Source organism: Aedes albopictus, chromosome 1 (genome assembly GCF_035046485.1).
Source record: "Aedes albopictus strain Foshan chromosome 1, AalbF5, whole genome shotgun sequence".
In the NCBI taxonomy this organism is placed as follows: Eukaryota; Metazoa; Arthropoda; class Insecta; order Diptera; family Culicidae; genus Aedes; species Aedes albopictus.
This window is the reverse complement of record NC_085136.1, coordinates 114,773,264-114,798,295: the sequence shown is the minus strand read 5'-3', so window position 1 is coordinate 114,798,295 and position 25,032 is coordinate 114,773,264. Positions and strand designations below refer to the sequence as shown.

At 42.5% G+C, this 25,032-nt stretch overlaps 2 protein-coding genes across 2 annotated transcripts in view; both read right to left on the bottom strand.

The window, feature by feature from the left end:
• LOC115256083 (DNA ligase 4-like) overlaps positions 1-25,032 on the bottom strand; it is a 260,381-nt gene that overhangs the window by 137,203 nt on the left and 98,146 nt on the right. The window lies entirely within an intron of this gene.
• Positions 10,686-14,831, bottom strand: LOC134289057 (uncharacterized). Its single transcript, XM_062855061.1, has 2 exons — positions 10,959-14,831; positions 10,686-10,910 (listed from the first exon to the last, which is right to left on the bottom strand). The coding sequence occupies exons 1-2, from the start codon at positions 14,829-14,831 to the stop codon at positions 10,686-10,688; spliced, it is 4,098 nt and encodes a 1,365-aa protein (XP_062711045.1).

Below are 25,032 nucleotides of genomic sequence, written 5' to 3'. Positions count from 1 at the left end.
GCAGGTCGGCCCTACGGAAATATTTGTTTTCCCATTGAACTTATAAAGTCATTTCCTTCGCTGGAAAAATCCACCTCCGGTGTTGTACTTCCAATGCCAACATCATGTATATATCTATTAGATAACATACGCTCCCGACAAGAACGGGATTTCGTGAAGACTTTCGGTGAACCTTGCCTTTTTTGCAGGAGGAAATTTTGTTTGATGTTGCAGCTGGAACTTGTGAGTTTTGTTTATGATCTCGAGCGCGGAACGGGGGGCTCCTCAATGGGTTTCGTCGCAATAAATGTGTAATTGAGTTAGTTTTAAAAATTAAAATTTTAGTTTTAAACATTTTATCAATTTACCGAATAAACATGAATATTTTAGTTTCAAACGAACGAAATTTGTCTCCGTGCGGTGTTGAGATTATTCCATATTCTGAATCTGCATGTCAATCTGAGCCGAAATCCAAATTTTCATGAATTTTGGTGCCCGGTAACCTATTTAAAAATCAGTTTGAAGTTTGTATGGGAGCGATTTGTCGAATCACCCCTCGTCGCATTTTGTACTGGGCGGAACTGTCAAGCAGTTGCCCAGCTGTCAAAAGGTGATTTCAAAAAATCTCTTTGTAATTGATTTTAGGTATCAAAATCAAAAAAATCAATATATTATTCTAAATTTAAAAACCCAATTGAAAATATTTATGCAAGTTTATGAACTTAGCGTTCAGTTAAAAATCTACTAAAACATGAAGCAACTTTATTTGAGATTGCACGAGATCGACGAGTATTTGCATATTCAAATTATACAAAGATTAGACTCTTGAGAACAACTGTAGCAATAAATCTTGATATCTTCAGTAAAACCCAACATAAAGATATGGAAAGCTACTATTTCGAGGACACTCGCTTTTCAAATCTAGCCTTAACTCCCAAACATCTCCAGAATTCATCATCTTCTCTTGCCTATAATAGCAACGAACTGATGCAAATGAGTATTAGGCATTTGTTTTTAGAATATAATCATAATCAACAGACGTATATATAATCATTGTGAAATAATAGATAAATTTGTGAAACTATTGAAATTTATATTATTTTTAAAGCTGCTCTCAAATACTCAATCTTTCATGCACTCTGCTTAGAGACACTTTTTGTATCAACTTGAAGTCACGGAAAATTGTTTCTACTCGATAAGAACTTCCTAAGGACTTTTAGAGAAAATCTCGTATTTCTAAATACTGCACCAAAAATTATGATTTTGAATTATTCTTAAGAGAAAATTCAGATAAATGAGCAGAAATAATTTAGATACCTTTCTTGGTGTGACGTCCCCAGTGGGACACTGCTTCTCGCCTTTGTGTTTCATGAACACTTCCACAGTAACTGTGGAACTGTTATTAACAAATAGTTTCCTTTATCAATGATCATTTCGTATGTGTATATCTATGTGTATGGTCTTGATGAATTAACAGCTCTGGTTATAGGGGCCCTTTTCCAAATATGAACGCCCATTGACGTGGATTTTATATGGCTTCGTTGAAAAATATAAATTGAATTTCAGTTTCTTGGGGGGCCCCCTTAATCGGGGGGCCCGGGGCACTTGCCCCCTTTGCCCCCCCTTAAATCCGGGCCTGGTGGTTACAGTTTCTAATGAAAACTACATGCAAAAATGCTGAAATATGCCTTTGAATGAATGCACTACACCCTTTTTTCATTGTTTTAAGTAATCTGTGTTGAGAAATATTTGGTTTTTGCGGAATAAAGTGATTTCTGATAAGATTGGGAAAATTGCTTAAAATTTGGCTATGACGAAACAAAAACCCACTTAGCAATTTATTCTGAAACTTTTGTTTCTTTGTGTATGCTATTGTGATGTTTTCGACATATACAATTTATTTTGACATGAGTTTAATCAATTTTAGGGTGATATGGGGCGCATTTATTTTGCATGGTTAGTATAACGGGTGAAAATTTACTTAAACTACAGAACTATCTGTAAGCAAGAATGAATGCTATTAATCTATAATATAACTATAATTCAGCCTGCAGACATACAGGGATGTATTTTTTTGGATAATTTTTATGAGTTTTGGTCGACTATTGCAAAGAAATGCACATGTTGTGAATATCATTAAAGATTATTTGATAACTCAAAACACTTCCACGTCTATGTATCGCAATGATCACCTTCATCTGCTTGTGTTAAAGCTTGCTATCATATACACTTTGATAATTTAAAAAAAAATTTCACCAACAAGGGAGGAAACACAAAAAAGACAAAAAAGTTTCTGAACAAACTATTACCGTATTTGATGATTTTTAAGAGTTATATATGTGGCATATTTTTGATGACCCCTAAAATAGTTTTTATAACGTTTTTTTTCAAGGTTGTTTTTGAAAATACTCATGCGTTATAAAACTTTGAACTTTGTCGTGAAATACACCACCTTCTGCATTTTCTTCTCACTGAAATAACACTTCAAGTGGAATTGAGCCTGCACCTAAACTAAAAAATCCAAAACGATTTCTTGGTGGAGTCCTTGAAGAAATCCCTCGAGGAATCACGGGGGGTGGTGGTTTGAAGAAGTTCCTGGAGTGAACCCAGGACTCCTACAGAAAATATTACTGGAATAACTGATATAGTTGTTCTTGCAGAACTGAGGCAAACGCTCTTCTTGACAGCAGAATTTTATTTAGAGTTAGCTAAAACGCACATATTACAAGTTCTTATACGTAAAATCTTACAAAATAGTGTTTGAGCTAACGAATGATTGCTTCTTTAGCTGTTCTAGCCACTCTCGTGTTCGGTTAGACCTTTGCCTGCTTCTAATGTTGAATATGTTTAGTTAATTCTTTCATAATTTTGATCATATCTAACCTACAAGCAGAAGATATTTATAAAGTGTAGCGATTTGGTATCGACTAGTACTGCACAAGCTAAATCAAAAGCTAGCTAGAGGAAAACAGGAGAAAATTATTTCGGTAATTCTATTTTATTCTATTCTATTCTAGTGCTTGCACAACCAGTATTGAAAAGCATCCTGGAAATATCAAAACTTCTTTTGATATTTTCTTGTCAGTATTAATATTTGCAGCATGTCAGGGACGTGACACAAATATTAAAACGACCAGGCCCACTGTGCAGACTAATGGGTTGAAGAATAATTCAAAAATATAAGGCAATTAGGTTATCCACTTATGAATAACATGATTGACAAACCTTTTTGAATTAAATTGAAGAAGAAACGGGGACACCCGTACCAACCGTTTCGTTTTGGGGGAATGGTGTTTGAACATAAAATCGTTGGGAGTGGTGCTGCTAAGAAGGTTAATGCACACTCCGTTTTAGTTGGCGTCTCTTCTACAGGAGAAAATTATTTCGGTAATTTACAGAAATTCAATTTATAGTACCAATTCGCATTAAATTCAATAATTAGTACAGAAATATATGTGTAGATCACTACTCAGTAAGTAACTACTCGAAGAAATCACGTTTTAATGTTTTTTCCTCCGATGACAGCGCAGTGTAACGTGGCATGTTGAAGTTGGTTGCAATGTGGTTGGTTGTGGCCAGGGTTGCCAGTTGTGGTGCTCTTGTAGCAACAATAGTTAAAGCTGTGATTTCTCCAGGTATTTCTTCAAAATTTTCTGCTGGTTTTCTACTCTTAGAGCAATCTCAGCAAGAATTTAATACGCTCTGTTATTGCTACGGGGCTTTTTTAAACTACATAGATGTTTTGGGGTGAGAGAGGACGAGTTTAGCCAAAGTCTACGCTCCACACAAATTCCAAATTTATTGTATGAACGAAAGTCTCCTACTAGTCCTACTAGAATTTATTCGTGAAATCATGCTTATATTTCTCAAGCATCTCCACTTATTGCTTGAAAATTCCTATCAGGAATGTGTACAGGAATCCCAGTACAAGATTGTAAAATCATCGCTAGAGGATTCTCACTAGGAATATCAAATTCCCAATGAAATTCGTGAATAAATTATACCTAACGATTCCTGGACAAATCCTTGCAGAAATTTCTAGAGGAATTCCAAAAAGAAATTCCAGGAGAAACAATTGGATAAATCTCTGAAGGTACAACAGGATGAATTTCTGGAGGAATCCCCGTACGAGGAGGAAGAGCTCGTAGAGGAACTTCAAAGAAGAAACTCTTGAGAAATTCTTGGTGGTATTATTGAATGTATTTCTTTACTAATCCCAGCAGGAGCTTCTAGAAAATCTCACAAGGCATTGAGAATTTTTTGGAAAAAAACCTCAAAATTCCTCCCTAAATGCTTGATGGAATTCCTCTAAAAATCTTGCTGGTATTGTTTCAGAGATTTCTCCCAAGATTCCTACTATAGAAATGCTTCTTGTGATTCTTCCAGAGATTGATTTCTTCAAGGATTCCTTTGAGATTTTTTCTTGAATTATGTATCAGCAGATATTCCCAATAGGATTTTTGATTTCTCCAGGATTTTTTATGAAATTTCTCAAGCAAAGAGCTACCTTGAGTAACCAGCTCTGGTTTTACCATGACTGTTGATCCTACCCAACTTTTTTTAGGGTAGGATATGTCCTACTCGTCCTACCCACTTCTCACTGTGCAACTACTGCTGACGTTAAACCATCAGACCAGGTGAGACCCAAATATGCACGACTGCTATTATACTCAAATGTGGTCTAGTTATCTTTAAGACTCCATAGCTCCACGTCATGCTAGACGCCACATTTGAATCATTTCGTGATCGTAAATAAAACGTTCAAGTAATGAATCTTACGGTACCGATATGAGAAGATATCACACACAAAAAACTCATATGACTAGAGAGCTTTTCCACCCGCCCGGACCTGATAAACTTCCGCTTTGACAAGTTATGAGTGTGTACACACTTCAACATCCGTATTTTTTCTCTCTCTCATGATAGGCCAAATTACTTTGCGTACCTACTACAACAGCAATGCATAGTAACCCCAGTGCTATGCTGCTACTGCTGCTTCTGCCGCAGATGCTGATGATGACGATGACAACAAATGCCTGGCGGTCGAGTTCCTAGATCAACAACTACAACAGTTGAAGCACTTCGAAGAGTGGTGCCGTGGCACAGATAACGAAGGCAAAAGCGTTCGTTCCGAGACCAACAAAACCCCAACCCACCAAGAGACAGACACAGAAAAGATAGGATTAGTGACCAGAGAGTGTGTGTGCTGTGCACGGAAAGCCTCACATTTTCGTTGCGGAATTGAATTGTTCATTTCCTTGTCCGGTCGGTTGAAACGGGAAATATACGTAGGGAGTGATCTAGCGGGGAATCGCATACACGACAGGGAAGGTTTCGGTTTTTGGTTTAACACCACCCGAGGTACGGCTAAACGTTGCAATGAAAGGTGTGCTGATACTGTGCTTTCACGTGCTGGTGCTGAGCTTTCAGGCAAAGGTAAGTAACTCATACGTGGTTCATGTGTTCTTCAGCAGAGATCTATTCAAATAAATTCATGTTAGAAAAGACAAATTTCAGGAAAACCTAATAATAAACTTAATTGATTTCACATAAATAGTCCTATATGTTTCTTCTTGAAATTGAGTGCAGGAATTTAGCTTTTAATCTAGATAAAGCTCTATAGAATTTCACATGACTTTGATGATCTCCAATGTACAAAAATTTTCGCTCTCTATGGATATCCAAATTTGGCACAAATGACACCCATTAATATGTTTCCAGAAATATTACAACAAAGATTAATTAGTTTTCTCAAATGAGTATCAAAAACAGATTACTGCCATAAATCACGCCATTTGAATTCATATTTTGCACGCACCAAGAATACCAAACGCATGAGAAAGGATTGCCATCCCTGATTCCGGAAATCATTATCCTTTGCAAGCGTCGTCGTCGTTAATCACGCAACAGATCAACTCCGTAATTAAAACAACACAGCTAATAATTCTAATCCTTTCAACTCCGGCTGAGACGTGCTTTGTCGCCCCCCGACTAGCTACTAATCAGTCATCGTCGACTGAGCGGAGCCCACGCGGAAGGTTAATTTTCATCTCTAGAACATGTTTCTTACCTCCACCCATCCGCGGCCAAACCATAGCACCCGAGTCAGCTGAAGTGCAGCTAATTTCCCCACCTTGGCTCAGCGCGAGCGAACATTATCTACTCAGATTACAGCTTTAGAAAGCTAAGGCTCTCCGCAGCAGCGCGGTGACAACTCCATTAGCATAATTTGATCCGGCAAACGTTGCAGAGAGTGCTTCGAATCGGTGTTTTGAATTCGTACCTTAATGATGTTTCATGGTTCGCTGGCTTCACTTGATACTATAAATGCATTTCAGAACTGTGCGCACGTTGATGATACAACCGTTAATATACTCCGTGGTGGTTTCATTAAGTTCAGTCGGTTAACCCGTAAACACACGGGACGATCTACTTTTGGTAGAAATGCATTATGTTCTTTGTTTTAAAACATTTCACCCTGGAATTTTTCTTTATAGTCAAGAGGAATAGTTGTTCTAAGAAATGCATGGTACCTCCCCCCTTTTGTTGGGAGCCAAAAATACGTGGCTGTTTTGTATTTTTTTTTTTTATATAAATTCTACATGTCTTTGTTCAAATTTAATCGTTATGCTAATCATCAATAGTTTTAGCTAGTCCTTGACATGCAGTGTATTACTACCCATCATAGTCTGTTAAAGTTTTGATCCCAGAACTATTCTAAGGCCTCCAAAGTACTTCGAACTTCGTGACTCAAATCCAACATTCTCAACCAAATTCTATACACGATGAATGATTACAGAACATTGTCTAAGGTACTCAAAAAGCCTCAAAGCACCTCTAGAAAATTCATGGAACATGAATTGGGTAATCTAGGTCATCCAAACTACTCTGAAATTCATTTTCTTAAGATCTAAAACATCTACTATCGTTTGTGTTCACTCTGTTCAAGAAATTTAGTCACGTTGATGTCCATTAGACCTCACTATGCTACGAGCAACTTGATATTGTGGTAGTTGGACATTCCGTGAAATACAAATGGCTTCCAATACACTTTGAAGTTTGGCATACGATATCTACATACTGTCTCATGCTTTAGTTGTGAAAATTTTTCGTGAAATGTAGTCCATAGTGCTGATGGGACCTCAGTGTATATCTATAATGCTTTTGGTATATTAATGGGATATTCCAGGCTTTCCAAACTATTCTGGAATTAGGAACTTCAATGTCTACAAGCTCTACTCTTGTATTTCTTCACTCTATCGGCATAATTCTTTCACGATTGTGTCTGTTGCACCTCATTATACTACGAGTATCTGTATTTGTTGCCATTTGGGTGTCCACTGGCATACAAATGGACCCAATGTATTTTGAAGTATGGGTCGCAATATCTGTAAATCTTAGGATATTTTTATTGTAGCGAATGCTTGCGGAATATAATCTACGCTACTCTTCGAACCTGAGAATGCAATTCTGATAGCTTAGCAACATTCACTTGGTGATCTAGGTCATCCAAACTATTCTAAAATTAAGACCTTCAAGCTCTACAAGCTCTACTCTTCTATATCTTTATTTTACCGATGTACTTCTTCCACGATTACCTCTGTTGTATCTCATATTTTGTTAAGTATTTGTGTTACTTGTGCATCCACTGACATACAAATGTTCTTTATGGTATTTAGAAGTGTCGGAAATTACCCAAGAATTCCTCTAGGCGTTCCTCGGAAATTCCTCCAGGAGTCCCTCAGGAATTCCTCCAGGAGTCCCTCAGGAATTCATCGTGATGTTCTCCGAGAATATCTCTACGAGTTCCTAGGGAATGTCTCAGGACCTCCCGTAAAATTCTTCAGGAGTTTCCCAGAAGTTTCTCGAAAATTTATTCAGGAGCTATGCTGGGATTCTTTCAGGAGTTCCTCAGGAATCACTTCAAAAAATTTTCGAAAAATCCTACACGAGTTCCTCGGGAAATTTCTCCTGGGATTCCTCCAGGAAATTTTCCAGGGATTCCTCCAAGAACTTTCCTAAGAATTTCTCCAATGAATCCTCCAGCGGTTTCTCTAGAAGTTCTTCCAGTGATTCCTTAAGGAACACCCCAGCATGGATTCCTCCATGGATTTATCCAGGAATTCATTCAGGTATTCCTTCAGGAACTCCTCCAGAGCTCCTTCAGAAGTTCTTCCAATATTTCCTCCATGAACTAACCCAGGGATTTCTTCAGGATCCAAGGGATTCTTCCAGAAATTTCTCTAGGAATTCCTCCAGAGTTTCTTCCAGCAATTCCCCAAGAAATTTCTCCGGAAATTTCTTCAGAAGGAATTTTTCCAAGAATACATCCAGAAATTCCTCCAAGACATCTGTCTTCAATTCTTCCATGAATCCCTCCAGGAATTCCAAAAACTCCTATTGTACCTTCTCCAAGAATTTTACCAGAGAACCCTCTAAGATATCTGAAAATAATCCCTTCAGGAATTTCGCCAGAAATTCCTCCAGGGATTTTTCAAGAAATTCCTTCAAAAATTCATTTAAAAAATCCTCCAGAAATTCCTTTATGAATACCTCCTAGATTCTTCCAGAAATTCCTTATAAAAATACTCCCGGGACAACTCCGGGAGTTCCACCGAGAATTCTTCCAAGGAATTCTTTCAGAAATTTTATCAAGAAGTCCAAAATGAACTCTCATAAGAACTTCTCCAAGACCTGCTCCAATGCTTAAGGAATACCTGGAAGAATTTCTAGAGAAATCGTAGGAGGAATCCCTGGAGAAATTCCTAAGAAAATTCCTGGAGGAATCCCTGGAAAACTTCTTGGAGGAATCCCAGGAGAAATTTCTGGAGGAATTCTTAAGAAAATTTCCTTTGAGGAGTTTTAATGGAATGCCTGGAGAAATCTTTAGAGGACTCCCGTGGAATTCACGGAGAATTTCTGGAGGAATTCCCGAGGAACTTCTGCAGGATTTTTCGAAAAGTTCTTGAAGTAATTCCTGAGGAACTCCAGCATAGCTCCTGAATAAATTTTCGAGAAACTGCTGGGAAACTCCTGAAGAATTTCACGGGAAGTCCTGAGACATTTCCTAGGAACTTGTAAGTGTTCTCGGAGAACATCACGATGACTCCTGAACGAATTTCCGAGGAACGCCTAGAGGTCGTTTGTATGTCAGTGGATGCACAAACAACACAAAGAAATACTCCAAACATTATGAGATACAACAGAGGTAATCGTGGAAGAATAAAGTAAAGAGATACAAGAGTAGAGCTTGTAGAGCTTGAAGGTCTTAATTCTAGAATAGTTTGGATGACCTAGTTCACCAAGTGAATGTTGCTAAGTTATCAGAATTGCATTCTCAGGTTCGAAGAGTAGCGTAGATTATATTCCGCAAGCATTCGCTACAATAAAAATATCCTAAGATTTACAGATATTGCGACCCATACTTCAAAATACATTGGGTCCATTTGTATGCCAGTGGACACCCAAATGGCAACAAATACAGATACTCGTAATATAATGAGGTGCAACAGATACAATCGTGAAAGAATTATGCCGATAGAGTCAAGAAAAACAAGAGTAGAGCCTGTAGACATTGAAGTTCTTAATTCCAGAATAGTTTGAAAAGCCTGGAATATCCCATGAATGTACCAAAAGCATTATAGATGTGCACTGAGGTTTCATCAGCAGTATAGACAACATTTCATGCAAATTTTCCACAACTAAAGCATGATACTGTATGTAGATGTCGTAACCGAAACTTCAAAGTATATTGGAGGCCATTTTTTCACGGAATGTCCAACTACCACAATATCGAGTTCCTCATAGCATTGTGAGGTGTAATGGACATCAACGTGACTAAATTTCTTGAACAGAGTGAACACAAACGATGGTAGACGTTTTAGATCCTAAGAAAATGATTTCTAGAGTAGTTTGGATGACCTAGATTACCCAATTCGTGTACCATAACTTTTCTAGGGGTGCTTTGAGGCTTTTTGAGTACCGTAGACAATGTTCTGTAATCATTCATTGTGTATAAAATTTGGTTGAGAATGTTAGATTTGTGTCACAAACTTCGGAGTACTTGGAGGCCTTAGAATAGCTCTGGGATCAAAACTTCAACAGACTATGATGGGTAGTAATACATTGCATGTCTAGGATCAGTGAAAGCTATTGATGATTAGTGTTGGCGCGTATCCGGGACCAACTCCGGTCGGGTCGGGTGGACTGTATCACTCGGTAAATTTTCGGAAAGAAGGAATAACACCACTTTTGAATCACTACTTAAACACTACTTTTATTACTCTGCACTTTCACTTTTACACTACTTAACTTCTACTGGGAATTCACTTTTTCACTACACACTCGATTAGAATCACGCGACGGTAAAAATAATACTGGCTCACTCGAAGTTCCTATCCGCTATTTATATCTGACGATTGGAATTCTAGAAACTTCGAGTAAGCGCGCGACACCTGTTCCAGAACAGCGTGGAACACGCTGGTGGCACTCAATCTCGTCGTCGGTCGGCGCGGTCGGTGCGGCTGCTGTGGTGAGTTCGTGTGAGTTACCACACGATGACAACGGCGGCGGCGGGAGCTTCTCACGGCACTCACCACAGACTCTCACGCTTGCTGGTGGATCTCGTTCTCGCAGTGACGTCGTCAGGATGGGTCGCGTTGCGGGTTGTTTATTGTGAGTGTGGGGTATGATGCTGCTGGTTGGTGTTATTGCTGCTGTTGGGTTGTGCTACGCAGGGAGCCGATGCACGTGCTATTCGTGGTTGTTGTTGTTGTCGCTTGGCTCGTTCCGTACGGAACATACTCCCCCCGGTTGACACGAAGTTTCAACAGCTTTCTTCGGTGATTCGTTGTCTTCGACTGCATCGTTTTTTGGCTCATGGTTCGTATGTCGTAGCTCGGTGATAGTAACGTGGCGTGCTGTTTGGTACTCTGACTTTTCGTTCAAACGGGCGTTGCAGATGAAATGAATCTGAGTACCAAAGCCATCACACGTTCAATCTTCCTGAAGTCGCTGAATCGGGAAAACAATGGAAACTCCTCTTCTACTGCTGTAGCAACTGTCTCGACGGTTGTTATTTCGGGAAGCATGTTCTCGGGGATGTCTTCGATGTCCTCTGCTTCGTACTCAACGCTTGAAAGGAATGACGGGCCGTACCACCAAAGACTGCTTTTGCACAAGTCGTTCGGTAGTAGTCCTCTAGAAACGATGTCCGCTGGGTTCTCCGTGGTTCGAATGTAGCACCATTGATATTCTGCTGTTTTACTGTTGATTTCGGCGATACGATTGCGTACAAATACCTTGAGTCGATGTGCAGGTCGTTTCATCCAAGCCAGAACTATTTGGCTGTCTGACCAGAGAACGACGTGACGAAACTCCATATGTAGGACATGGACTACCTTCTCAACAAGTCGAGTCAGTAGTAGTGCGGCACACAACTCCTTTCGGGGTGTCGATAACTCGTGAAGCGGTGCCACCTTGGATTTGCTGGTAACCAGTTTCAATTTGGCTGATCCGTTGGAGAAAAGGCTTCGTACGTAAACACATGCACCATACGCCACTGATGATGCATCGGCAAATCCGTGCAGTTCGTAGTCTACGGCTTCGTCGAAGGTAATTCGTCTGGGAATAGCGATCGTTTCAAGAGCTGACAAGGAATTTGCGAAGTCCTCCCAGAACTTCTGCGTTTGGTCGTTCACTGGATCATCCCATCCAATCTTGCATTGCCAGAGCCGCTGCACAAGTAGTTTGGCAACAACGATGACTGATGACACAAGACCTAATGGATCGAACAGTCTAGCCACCTCGGAATAAATGATCCTTTTCGTGACGGGTTGCTTCAAACTGCGCTGAATTGGCCTGGCAATTTGGAAAATGTCGGCTTTCGGGTCCCACAGTAGGCCAAGTACCTTTATCACTCCATTCGGTTCATACTCTTCCAAAGCGGCTGGCTGCTCCTGTTCAGCTGTCGGAATGTGTTCCAGTAACTCGTTTGAGTTGGAACACCATTTGTGTAGCGAAAAACCTCCTTTCTGCATGATGCCCTTCAGCTGCTTCACTGCTTCAACAGCAGCTGGAAGCGAGTCTGCGCTCGAAAGGGCATCGTCGACGTAGAAATCCTCCTTCACGATACGGGCTCCAATAGGGTAGTCTGTTGATTCGTCCTCGGCTAGTTGTTGCAAACAGCGGGTTGCTTGGAATGGTGCGGAGGCTGTCCCGTATGTTACCGTGGTAAGCTCCAGGACACGAAGGCGGTCGGATGGTTGCTCGCACCAAAACACTCGAAGAAAATGCGTGTCTCGGGGATCCATGATGATCTGGCGATACATCTTTGGAACGTCGGCGGTGAATGCAATTTTATACTTACAGAATCGTAGCATAACGTCATACAGTTCCTTCTGTACCGTTGCACCCACTTGAAGAACCTCGTTGAGCGAAAGACTTGCTGCGTTCGCCTTTGCGCTAGCGTCAAATACCACTCGGCATTTGGTGGTTGAACTCGAAGGGCGAAGTACGGCGTGGTGTGGCAAATAGTAGTTTTGCTGCTTCGGATCGTCGTTTTCCTCTCGTATCTCTCGGCAGTGTCCCAGCTGCTCATATTCTCGCATAAACTCGATGTAATGCTGCTTCAATTTTGGGTTCTTCTGAAGTCTCTGTTGCAACATCTGGAACCTTTTCAAAGCAACAGAACGGCAATCATTCAGTTCGTTGGCGTTTTCTCTGAACGGCAACCTCACGATGTAACGTCCATCTTCAGTCCGACGGTGAGTTGCGAGAAAATGAGCCTCGCACTCTTGCTCCTCGCTGGTTAGTGGGCTGGCATCAGGCACTTCTTCAATTTTCCAAAAACGCTGAATTGCCTCCTCGACGTCATCTAGCGATGCGGTGAGCGAGTGCTGTACCTCGTTGGCGATGGAACGCTCTCTGAAGACTCCAGCTACCACCCATCCTAGGGAGGTTTCACGCAGCTCGGGGAAGTCTTCGTCGATTTTGATGTGGCCGGGTCGTAGTAACTGCAGGAAGAGTTCTGCTCCGAGAAGCATGTCGATTTTCTCCGGCTTGTAGAACTCTGGATCTGCTAGTTGAACGCCAAAGGGGATGTTCCAGGAGGAAGCGTCGATTTTGGCTGACGGGATGACTCCTGTGACGTTGGGCGTTATCAAGCACTGGACCTGCGCTTGATAGTCGGAGACTCTAGACCGGAACCTTACCTCAACTTTGTCGTGGGCGATAGTCTTGACGTCGTTGATACCTCGTATTGGCACGTCGACACGTTGTCTCTCGCTTCCGAGACAGTTCGCAAGATCAGCTGTGATAAAGTTCACCTGTGATCCGCTGTCAAGAAGCGCACGGCATGGATGAAGGCGATTGTTCCTATCCACCACGTTGACAACAGCTGTAAGCAGGAACACGGTCTTCGTGGAGTTGGCGTAGTTGCACGAGAGTTGCGGGGTCTCTCTGGTCGAGGTCGAAACGGATACCTTGTTCTGGTCGATGGGAGGGCTTTTCTCCTGAGCTGGGACGGACACACTTGGTTTCGGCTCTTGTTTCAGTTCCTCGTTGTGGAGCTGCGTATGATGCCGCTTCTGGCATTTCTGGCACGTCTTCGGCGATGAACAATCTCTAGCACTGTGCCCCTTGCGAAGACAATTGAAGCACACTCCGGATGTCCTTACCTTCTCAATTCTTTTCTCGAACGGCAGGCTGCTGATTGCGTCGCATTGGTAGTTACGATGTGTACCCTGGCAGAAATCACACTTGTCCTTCTTCTGCGATTCGGTCGCAGCGGCATGAACCTTCACACCAGCTGCCTTCGATGGTGCTTGACCTTTGGAACTCGGTTTCGGCAATGGCTGGGAGGTGGGGTTTTGGAATGCCATTTCACAATTCTCCAGCATCTGGCACCTTGTCTGAAGAAACGAAATGGTCTGCGCATACGTTGGGATCTCACCTTTCTTTTGCGTGGCCTCCCATGCCATCCTCGTTGCTTGATCCATCGACGACGACAAGATGTGGACCAGGAAGAGGTCGGATACACCCAGGAACTTCTGCTCCAGATACTTCAAACTCTCGACATGGCGGGTACACTCGTCGTGGCGTCGTCGAAGCTCCTTGCAGGTTCCCGAAGCCATTTTCGGGATATTGAATAGGCCACGGATGTGTGTCTCGACGATGATCCTCTTGTTCTCGAAGCGGTCGGTGAGGATGGCCCATGCTTGTTGATAGTTTCCTTCGCTGATGACCTTGGCATCCAGAACTCCAGCTGCCTCACCAACAAGCGCCTTGTCTAGGTGGTACAGCTTGATGGCGTCGGAATCGCCAGAGTTGGCCATCAGGTCCTGGAATATGGCCTTGAACTTCGGCCAGTTGGCGTATGATCCTTCGAAGGTGGGGATCGGGACCTTCAATGGTTGCTGCTGCACGATTACCTGTGGTTGCGGGAGTGGAGCTCTGGTGGCATCAGTCTCTCTGGAAACCATCAATTCGTCGATGACGGTGCGGACGTGGTTGTATCGCTCTTCGAATGCTTCATCCGGAATTGCGGCGATGAGTTTGCTGTGCACGGCACTGAATTCGTTGTAGGCATCGTCGATGTTCTTCAAATACGTCCTCAACTGCGAAGGGCTGATCACGTGTTTGGCAGTGGCAAGTGCCCTTTGCACCCGCGTTAGCTTCATACTTACTTGATCACGCTGGCGGGACAACGACGACAACTCCTTCAGTGTCTCAGCATCGGCGGTGATTTCCCAGTTGGTCGAGTAATTTTCCACATCAGCGTCCAGCTGCTGCTTCAGCTTTGCAGCTGCAGCGGCCTTAGCTGCCCTGGTCTTCGGCGTATGACTCTGCGACATGATGAAAATCCTTCGGGCGGAACACGCAGCTAACGACGGTGCAAGTGCGTGTCAGGTAGGGGCGGCGGTGCAGAGTACTCCTCGGGCGATTGACGACAAGTTCGGAACAACTCACAAGCGGCGGCGATAGTAGCGATTCTCTCCTTGGTCGGTGCACGTTCTGGCAAGGGTGCCACGCAAACGTGTCGGGCGGTGGTGTCGTATCCTTTCCAACGGCGGCGGGGTGGCACTGGATCCGGTTCGCTAGGACCACTATGTTGGCGCGTATCCGGGACCAACTCCGGTCGGGTCGGGTGGACTGTATCACTCGGTAAATTTTCGGAAAGAAGGAATAACACCACTTTTGAATCACTACTTAAACACTACTTTTATTACTCTGCACTTTCACTTTTACACTACTTAACTTCTACTGGGAATTCACTTTTTCACTACACACTCGATTAGAATCACGCGACGGTAAAAATAATACTGGCTCACTCGAAGTTCCTATCCGCTATTTATATCTGACGATTGGAATTCTAGAAACTTCGAGTAAGCGCGCGACACCTGTTCCAGAACAGCGTGGAACACGCTGGTGGCACTCAATCTCGTCGTCGGTCGGCGCGGTCGGTGCGGCTGCTGTGGTGAGTTCGTGTGAGTTACCACACGATGACAACGGCGGCGGCGGGAGCTTCTCACGGCACTCACCACAGACTCTCACGCTTGCTGGTGGATCTCGTTCTCGCAGTGACGTCGTCAGGATGGGTCGCGTTGCGGGTTGTTTATTGTGAGTGTGGGGTATGATGCTGCTGTTGGGTTGTGCTACGCAGGGAGCCGATGCACGTGCTATTCGTGGTTGTTGTTGTTGTCGCTTGGCTCGTTCCGTATTTCGTGTATGTAGATGTCGTAACCGAAACTTCAAAGTATATTGGAGGCCATTTTTTCACGGAATGTCCAACTACCACAATATCGAGTTCCTCATAGCATTGTGAGGTGTAATGGACATCAACGTGACTAAATTTCTTGAACAGAGTGAACACAAACGATGGTAGACGTTTTAGATCCTAAGAAAATGATTTCTAGAGTAGTTTGGATGACCTAGATTACCCAATTCGTGTACCATAACTTTTCTAGGGGTGCTTTGAGGCTTTTTGAGTACCGTAGACAATGTTCTGTAATCATTCATTGTGTATAAAATTTGGTTGAGAATGTTAGATTTGTGTCACAAACTTCGGAGTACTTTGGAGGCCTTAGAATAGCTCTGGGATCAAAACTTCAACAGACTATGATGGGTAGTAATACATTGCATGTCTAGGATCAGTGAAAGCTATTGATGATTAGCAAAACGAGGAAATTTGAGCAAAAACATGTAGAATTTATAAAAAAATACATTAAAAAGCCACGTATTTTTGCCTCCCCGCAAAGGAATTCCATGAGGAATTTTTGATTGAATTTAAGAGGAATCTCTGAAGGAATTCTGAGAGGAAGTTCAGGAAGAATCTCCGAAGGAATTTCAGAAAGAATTTGCAAAAGGAGTTCGAAAAGAAAGCCCCCAAAATGTTCTAGGAGGAACCATCGAAAAATATTCAGGAATTCCAGTAGAAATCCTCGAAGGAATACCATGAGGAACCCCTGGATGAATTTAAAGAGAAATCCCCGAAGGAATTTAGGAGGAATCTCCGAAGGAATTCTGTAAGGAACACTTGAAATAATATAAGGAGGAATCCCCTCAGGAATTCCAAAACAAAACCCCGAAAAACTCAAGCACGAATTCCAAAGGAATTCCAGCTATAACCCACTAAGCAATTCCAGAAGGAATCCCCAAAAACTCCACTAGGAATTTTCAAGGGAATTCGAGAAAAATCCCCCAAGGATTTCTAGGACGAACGAAAAATATCGAGAAGGAATCTCTGAAGGAGTTCCAGGAGTAACTCCCAAGTAAATTCTAGGAGGAATCACCCAAGGGATTCCAAGAGAAATCCTCGAAAGACTTCCAGAAGAAATTCTCGAAGGAATTCTAAGAGGAACCACTGAAGGAATTCCAGAAGGAAACCTCGAAGGAATTCTAGGAGGAATCCCCGAAGAGAAATTCCCGGAGAAATTCCATGAGTAATACTAGAACGCATCTCAAAGAGGAAACTCCAAAGAAAATCCAGGAGGCATCTCCGAAGAAATTTGCAGATGGAATTCGCGTATAAATTTCAGGGCAAACCCCGACGAAATATCAGGAGGAATTCTAGGAACTCTAGGAAGAATTTTCGAAGGAATTCTAGGACAAATCCCCGAAGGAGTTCCAAGTAGAATCCCCGGACGAATATCAGGAGGAATTCACGAAGAAATTGCGAGGAGAAATCCCCGAAGGAATTCCAGCAGGACTCCTGGAGGAATTCCATGAGGAATCTCTGAAGGAAATACAGGAGGAATCTCCGAAGGAATTCTAAGAGAATTTATCAAAGAAACTCCAAGAAGGCGTGGGAAGGAATTCTGGAAGGAATCTTCGGAGGCTTCTCAGGCGGAATCCTCGAAGGATTTTCAGCGAAATCTTTCGAAGGGAATCTTCCGGGTAGGGGAAATGACATGCAGGAGGTATCCCCTAAAGAATTCCTGGAGCAATTCCAGTAGGAAATCCTGGAGGAATTCTTGTAGAAACTCAATGAAATGCTCCATGCGATATGCGTAATTATAATCCTAAGGAATTTATTTAAGGGATTCCTGCAAGATTCCCTGAAAGAGCTCCTGTAGGAATTCCAGAATTAGCTTCTGGAGAGATCTCTGATGTAACTCATGGAGGCATCCGTGAGTCAACCTGGAAAAATCTCAGGGAACCCCAGGAGCGATCCCTGGAAGAACTCCTGAAAGAATCCTTAATGAAACTTCTCATGGAATGCCCTAAGAATATCCTAAAGGAATCTCAGAAGGAACTCTTATACATACATACATACATAGATTTATTTGTTCAACATCATTAAGACAAGACATAATCAACAATAGTACGCCACAATACTCGGTTTGTGGCTGCCACTCTCCATCATCGGACGCGCCCAATGCTCGCCAGGTCACGTTCCACCTGGTCCACCCATCGTGCTCTCTGCGCTCCACGCCTTCTTGTGCAAACCGGATCAGTTGCAAACACCAGCTTTGCAGGGTTGTTCTCCGGCATTCTTGCAACATGCCCTGCCCACCGTATCCTTCCGGGTTTGGCCATCTTCTGGATGCTGGGTTCGCCGTAAAGCGCAGCGAGCTCGTGATTCACCCTTCTCCGCCACACACCGTTCTCCTGCACACCGCCGAAGATCGTTCTTAGCACGCGTCGCTCGAAAACTTCGAGTGCTTGTAGGTCCTCCTCGAGCATGGTCCATGTCTCGTGCCCGTAGAGGATCACCGGTCTTATTAGCGTTTTGTACATGGTACATTTGGTGCGTGGGGGAATTTTTTTCGACCGCAGTTTCTTCTGGAGCCCGTAAGGATCCGAGGTAGACGAATTCCTCCACCACCTCGAAAGTATCCCCGTCTATCGTAACATTACTACCCAGACGGATCCGGTCGTGTTCGGTTCCGCCTACCAGCATGTACTTTGTTTTTGAGGCATTCACCACCAGTCCGGCCTTTGCTGCTTCGCGTTTCAGGCGGGTGTACAGCTCTGCCACCGTTCCAAATGTTCTAGCGATAATTTAGCCGAAAATTCAAAACCTTTAGTAATAAAAAGTCGCCTAGACTTTGAACGTGCAATCCGTAAAACTTGTTAGTTTGTTTTTTTTTTTATTGTTAATTTTACTTGTTTTTGTCCAATAATTTACAATGGCTGATTTGAAAAACTTATGTCACGATAACGTTGATGATTTCAACGCAAACACAGTACGCTCTCACTCAAATGTGTTGCGAGTGTTACAATGGAATGTTAGAGGAGTAAATGAGGTAGGAAAGTTTGATACCATTTTGGAGTTTTTAGATAATTTGTGTGTACCAATGGATGTTATTGTATTAGGAGAAACTTGGCTTAAAGATGTTAATTGTTCGTTGTATAATGTTCGAGGGTATAATGCAACTTTTTCGTGTAGGGAATCGTCTTCTGGAGGTTTAGCCGTGTATGTGCGCAATACAATAGAATGTCAAACTATAGAAAATATGACCCTCCAAGGGCTGCACCATGTTCATTTGCGGCTTAAGCAAAATGGAATGTCTTATGATATTCATGGTGTATATCGCCCGCCGTCATTTGATTTCAGCAACTTTCAAATAATGTTAGAAAATTGGCTCTGTAATGCGCCCCAATCATGTCCAACATTTATAGTAGGTGATTTAAATATACCAATAAACTTATCGAACAACAATATAGTAATCAAATACAAAAACCTTCTTGAGTCCTATTGCTTTCTATGTTCCAATACATACGCTACCAGACCGGTTAGTTCGAACATTTTAGATCATTTTGTGTGTTCATTTGAAAAGGCTTCCTCGTTGCAAAACGATACAATTTTCAGTAATGTTAGTGACCATATTCCTGTTGTTTCGACTTTAGCATTAGCAGGTCTAAATAACCGCGTCGAGCTTAGTAAAAAAATAGTGAACCATAATATACTAAATACTGAATTTAAAGCCTATGTTGATAGTATTGAAGTGATTGAGGATGTAAATTCTTGCATTAACGACATAATCAACAAATATAATAGTTTACTGCAAAGTTGCACAAAAACAGTAAAAAAACGAGTTAACTTGAAAGGTACACAATGTCCGTGGATGACCCTAGATTTATGGCAACTTATCAAAATAAAAAACAATCACTTGAAAAAGGTTAAACGGAATCCAGGCGATCGTCATGCAAAGGAAATGTTAGATCATATTTCGAAGAAGGTCGAAAGATGTAAGAAGGCATGCAAAAGGGCGTATTACGAGAAAATTTTGAATAATACAACACATAGTAAATTATGGAAAAACATAAACCAAATATTTGGTCGGTTTAAAAATTCGAATAATACAACCTTAATCGTGAATGGGAGGAAAGTGGACGATGATGCAGAAAAATGTGAATTATTCAATAATTTTTTTTTCGACCGTAGGACACAACTTGGCTAGTAAAATTCCGATAGAAGGTAGACAAAATCCATTAACCACAGTAACTCCAATTAGAGAATCAATTTTTTTACGCCCGAGCTCGTCTAATGAAATCATCAATATAATTCACAACCTAAGCTCCAATAAATCCCCTGGGCCCGATAATATTCCTGCTAGTATAATTAAATATAATGCTACTACATTTTCGAACATTTTAAACACATGTTTCAATAAAATTATTGCTACTGGACAGTATCCAAGATGCTTAAAGGAATCCAAAGTTTGTCCAATATACAAGTCTGGTGATTCTTGTTTACTGGATAACTACCGACCTATCTCAACGCTCTCCGTGTTTAACAAAGTTTTTGAAAAACTATTAGCAAATAGGTTAGTAAACTTCTTTGAAAAGCATAACGTTATTTACAAGTTTCAGTATGGTTTTCGCCAGGCATGCAGTACTACAACAGCATTAACAGAATTGGTCGATTTTGTAGTAAATGAGATCGATTGTAGAAAAATTGTGGGTGCACTGTTTATTGACTTGAAGAAAGCCTTCGACACATTGAACCATGAAATACTGCTGAATAAACTCCGCTGCTATGGCGTGAGAGGACTTGTTAATGACCTATTTAGGAGCTATCTAAGTAACAGAACGCAGTTTGTTTGTATTAATGATAAAAGAAGTTCGATCAAGCCAATTTTAACAGGAGTGCCACAAGGGAGTAATATTGGGCCATTGCTATTTTTAGTGTATATAAATGATTTGGGAAATTTGTCACTGAGTGGAACACCAAGATTATTTGCAGATGATACTGCTTTGTTTTACCCAGATAGCACGCCCCATTCAGTGGTAAATCGAATCAACCAGGACTTAGTAACTTTGAAAGTTTTCTTTTCAAGTAACTTGCTGTCACTAAATATTCAGAAAACTAAATACATGTTGTTTAGATCACCTAGGAAAAAAATACCGCCTCATTTGGATCCTGTACTTGAAAATATAGTGATTGATAAAGTTGATTCGTTCAAATATCTTGGAATACATTTAGATTCTACGTTCTCCTGGGAAACTCAGATAAAAAGTGTTGAGAAAAAAGTGTCTACATTGTGTGGAGTTCTTAGACGAGTTACCTATTTTCTGCCGCGACATGCTTTATTAAAATTTTACTATGCACATATACACTCACAGATGCAGTACGCTATTATAGTTTGGGGCCGCGCTTGTAAATCAAAGTTAATGAGATTACAAACTTTACAAAATAGATGTCTTAAGATGATTTTTCAATTGCCGCCATTGTACCCTACAATTGATCTGTATGCCAACAATTCACATAACATTCTACCACTTTTGGGATTATGCGAATTACAAACACTTATTTTGGTACATAACATTACTTGTAACAGTGATACTCACTCAAATATTATCTTTCCAATTAGAAGCCAAATTCACAATACGAGACAAGCTGGTAATTTAGCGCTTACTAGGGCGTCATCTAACCATGGCCAGAAGCGTATATCTTGCGTAGGTCCTTCAAAGTATAATGCATTACCTAACGAACTAAAACACATAATCAGTAAAAGCCAATTTAAACTAAAAATTAAAAAATACCTGAAAGGGAAAATCAACGAATTTATGCTATAAGCTATTTAAGCCATGTCGAGTTGTTTAGTTAAACTTTAATTATTACCATAAGTATTGTCATAAACGGGATCCCTTAAAAGGAGATGAACTCCACTGGGATTCCATTTTTTTTATTAAGTTTTCACTCTCTTTTGTATAATCATATTATGTTTCTTGTATAGTTTCCTCTCAGCTCGTATAGTACATTTGTATATAATTGTTTCTTTATTGTGTTGCCAGTCGAGCTGAGACAGTTGCGTCCACTACCAGGAAGCTCTCCACGAGCTTTTTGGTGTGGGGGAGAGTGGCGGGTAAAAAAAAAAAAAAAAAAAAAAAAAAAAAAAAAAAAAAAAAAAAAAAAAAAAAAAATGTTCATGTCGTCCACAAACCACACAAATATACCGGATTTTGTGAAAATCGTTCCCCGGCTGTTGAGCCCGGCTCGTCGCATCACACCTTCCAGAGCGATGTTGAAGTGTAGGCATGAGAGTCCGTCACCTTGTCGCAGTCCCCGGCGAGATTCGAATGAACTGGATAGTTCACCTGAAATCCTTACGCAGTTTTGCACACCGTCGATCGTTGCTTTAATCAGTCTAGTCACCTTCCCAGGAAAGCCGTTTCGTCCATGATTCTCCATAGCTCTGCGCGGTCGATACTGTCGTATGCCGCTTTGAAGTCGATGAACAGGTGATGCGTTGGGACCTGGTATTCACGGCATTTCTGGAGGATTTGCCGTACGATAAAGATCTGGTCCGTTGTCGACCGGCCGTCGATGAAGCCGGCTTGATAACTTCCCACGAACTCATTTGTTTTAGGTGACAGACGACGGAAGATGATCTGGGAAAGCACTTTGTAGGCGGCATTCAAAATAGTGATCGCCCTGAAGTTCTCACATTCCAAATGGTCGCCTTTCTTGTGAATGGAGCAGATTACCCCTTCCTTCCACTCCTCTGGTTTCCCAGATCCTGACTATCAGCCGATGCAGACATGTGGCCAACTTTTCTGGGCCCATCTTGATGAGTTCAGCTGCGATACCATCCTTACCAGCTGCTTTGTTGGTTTTGAGCTGGTGAATGGCATCCTTAACTTCCCTCACCGTGGGAGTTGGTTCATTTCCGTTCTCCGCTGCACTGGCGTCGTCATTTCTTCCGTTGCCGTGGGCTCTCGTGCCTACGTTCTCCACGCCGTTTAGGTGCTGATCGAAGTGCTGCTTCCACTTTTCGATCACCTCACGTCCGTCCGTCAAGAGGGCTCCGTCTTTATCCCTGCATAGCACGGCACAGCAGTTTCATTTCTTCACACTCCGCTTTTTCCAGGCGGCGCTTTTTCTCCCGAAAGAGGCGGGTCTGCTGTTTCCGCTTCTGTTTGTAACGTTCCACGTTCTGTCGAGTCCCTTGCTGCAGCATTACCGCCCTCGCTGCGTTCTTCTCCTTCAAAACTGTTCTGCACTCTTCGTCGAACCATTCGTTCCGTCGATTCCGTTCCACGTACCCGATGGTGCTCTCGGCTGCGTCGTTGATGGCTGCTTTCACTGTACTCCAGCAGTCCTCTAGAGAGGCCTCATCGAGCTCGCCCTCGTCTGACAACGCGGCCTCGAGATTCTGCGCGTATGCTGAGGCGACATCCGTTTGCTTCAGTCGTTCTAGGTTGTACCGTGGCGGTCGCCGGTACCGTACATTGTTGATGACGGAGAGTTTTGGGCGCAGTTTGACCATCACCAGATAGTGGTCGGAGTCGATGTTGGCGCCACGATAGGTCCTGACGTCGATAATGTCGGAGAAGTGCCGTCCGTCAATCAGAACGTGGTCGATTTGAGATTCCGTCTGCTGTGGTGATCTCCAGGTGTAACGATAAGGGAGGCTGTGTTGGAAAAAGGTGCTACGTATGGCCATTTTTTTGGAGGCGGTGAAATCAATGAGACGTACGCCGTTTTCGTTCGTCTTCTGGTGGGCGCTGAACTTACCAATCGTCGGTCTGAATTCCTCCTCCTGGCCTACCTGAGCGTTCAAATCACCTATGATGATCTTGACGTCGTGGCTTGGGCAGCCATCGTACTCGCGTTCGAGCTGCGCGTTAAATGCGTTCTTGTCATCATCAGTGCTTCCGGAGTGTGAACTGTGCACGTTTATTATGCTGAAGTTGAAGAATCGGCCCTTGATCCTCAACCTGCACATTCTTTCGTCGATCGGCCACCAACCGATCACGCGCCTCTGCATATCACCCATCACTATGAATTCTGTTCCCAGCTCGCGTGTGTTGCCGTAGCTATCGTAGATGATGTGATTACCTCTAAACGTTCGCACCATGGATCCTGTCCAACATACCTCCTGCAGCGCTACGATTCCGAACCCGCGGTCCTTCAGTGGATCGGCGAGTATGCGGGTGCTCCCAATGAAGTTGAGAGATCGGCAGTTCCACGTACCGAGTTTCCAATCACAAGTCCTTTTTGTTCGCTGGGGTCGTTGCCGTTGGTCTCGGTTCGTATTATTCTGTTGCTGATTTTCCGTTACAATGGTTTTTTACGTCTTGTTCGTAGGGCCTGACACCAACCCCCAACTTTCCGGAGGACCATAGTGCACAGTGTTGAGCGTAGAGTCTTTCCCTGGCACTCGGACATTGTGATCCGCTCCTTCTGGAGAACAGACGCTCAGGTTTGCCGAAGCAAACCCCCCCCCCTTCCCTGTCAGGCTACGACCAAAGTTCTCACTTGGGTTGGTTACCCGATCTTCCCTAAGGTGGCTCATAGTTTCCAGCCGGTACCACGAGGAGGTAGGGATAGGAGTTGCTGGGCAGATGCTAGTGGATCACAATGGGATCTGGATTGTGCAGCATACCTAACCTTTACCGTGCCTGATGAGATCCATATCATCTGTAAAACGAAGACTTGATTTTGTTCCATCTAGTGTTCTGCGTATTAGCTCAATTAGTTTTGCCGGAAAACCGTGTTCTGGTCTTGCAAAGCTATTTATTTGCACAGAATCGTACGCCACGCCGCTTTGAAATCAATGAAAAGATGATGTGTCTGAAAGTTATATCTACTTCTAAACATTGTTTAGAATCATCCGCTGGTTTATCTGATCCATCATAGAGGTCGGCCCTAACAAAAGCTAGCCGTCATAATTGAGAAGGAAAGAATTAAGAAGTAAAATACCTCTATGATAAGCACGCTCTACTCAGTCGGTGCCCTTTCATGCAGGCAGGTTGGGCATGTGGAGATAGCTAACCAGCTGATGATATTGCTTGAGTAATGAGTTATGGAAAACTGTTGCAGTGGAGTGGAGTGGTTGCATCGGTTTCGCAAACCAAGCCATCTGTCGATAAACGAATTGTTTCTTTGAGAATATCACGATTGGTCCTATCTTGCTAAATACTTTGGTACACTTGATCGATTAGCTGATATCAACCTCCTGTTGTTGCACCAGAATAGCACTATATTGTTCTATTCTTATCTTTCCGAGTACCCTGAGCAACCTGTATTAGAATGCTGTTACGGAGTAAAACTCAACACAAGCAGGTGAACCTCAGCGTACACACATTTTAAATATGTGGGAA

What these genes read in the sequence shown, in the direction of transcription:
- LOC134289057 (XM_062855061.1), bottom strand. Translation starts at nt 14,831, where the DNA reads ATGTCGCAGAGTCATACGCCGAAGACCAGGGCAGCTAAGGCCGCTGCA. An exon ending in TTGAACGTGTGATGGCTTTG is followed by an intron (nt 10,911 to 10,958) that starts GTACTCAGATTC and finishes ACGAAAAGTCAG; the next exon opens with AGTACCAAACAGCACGCCAC.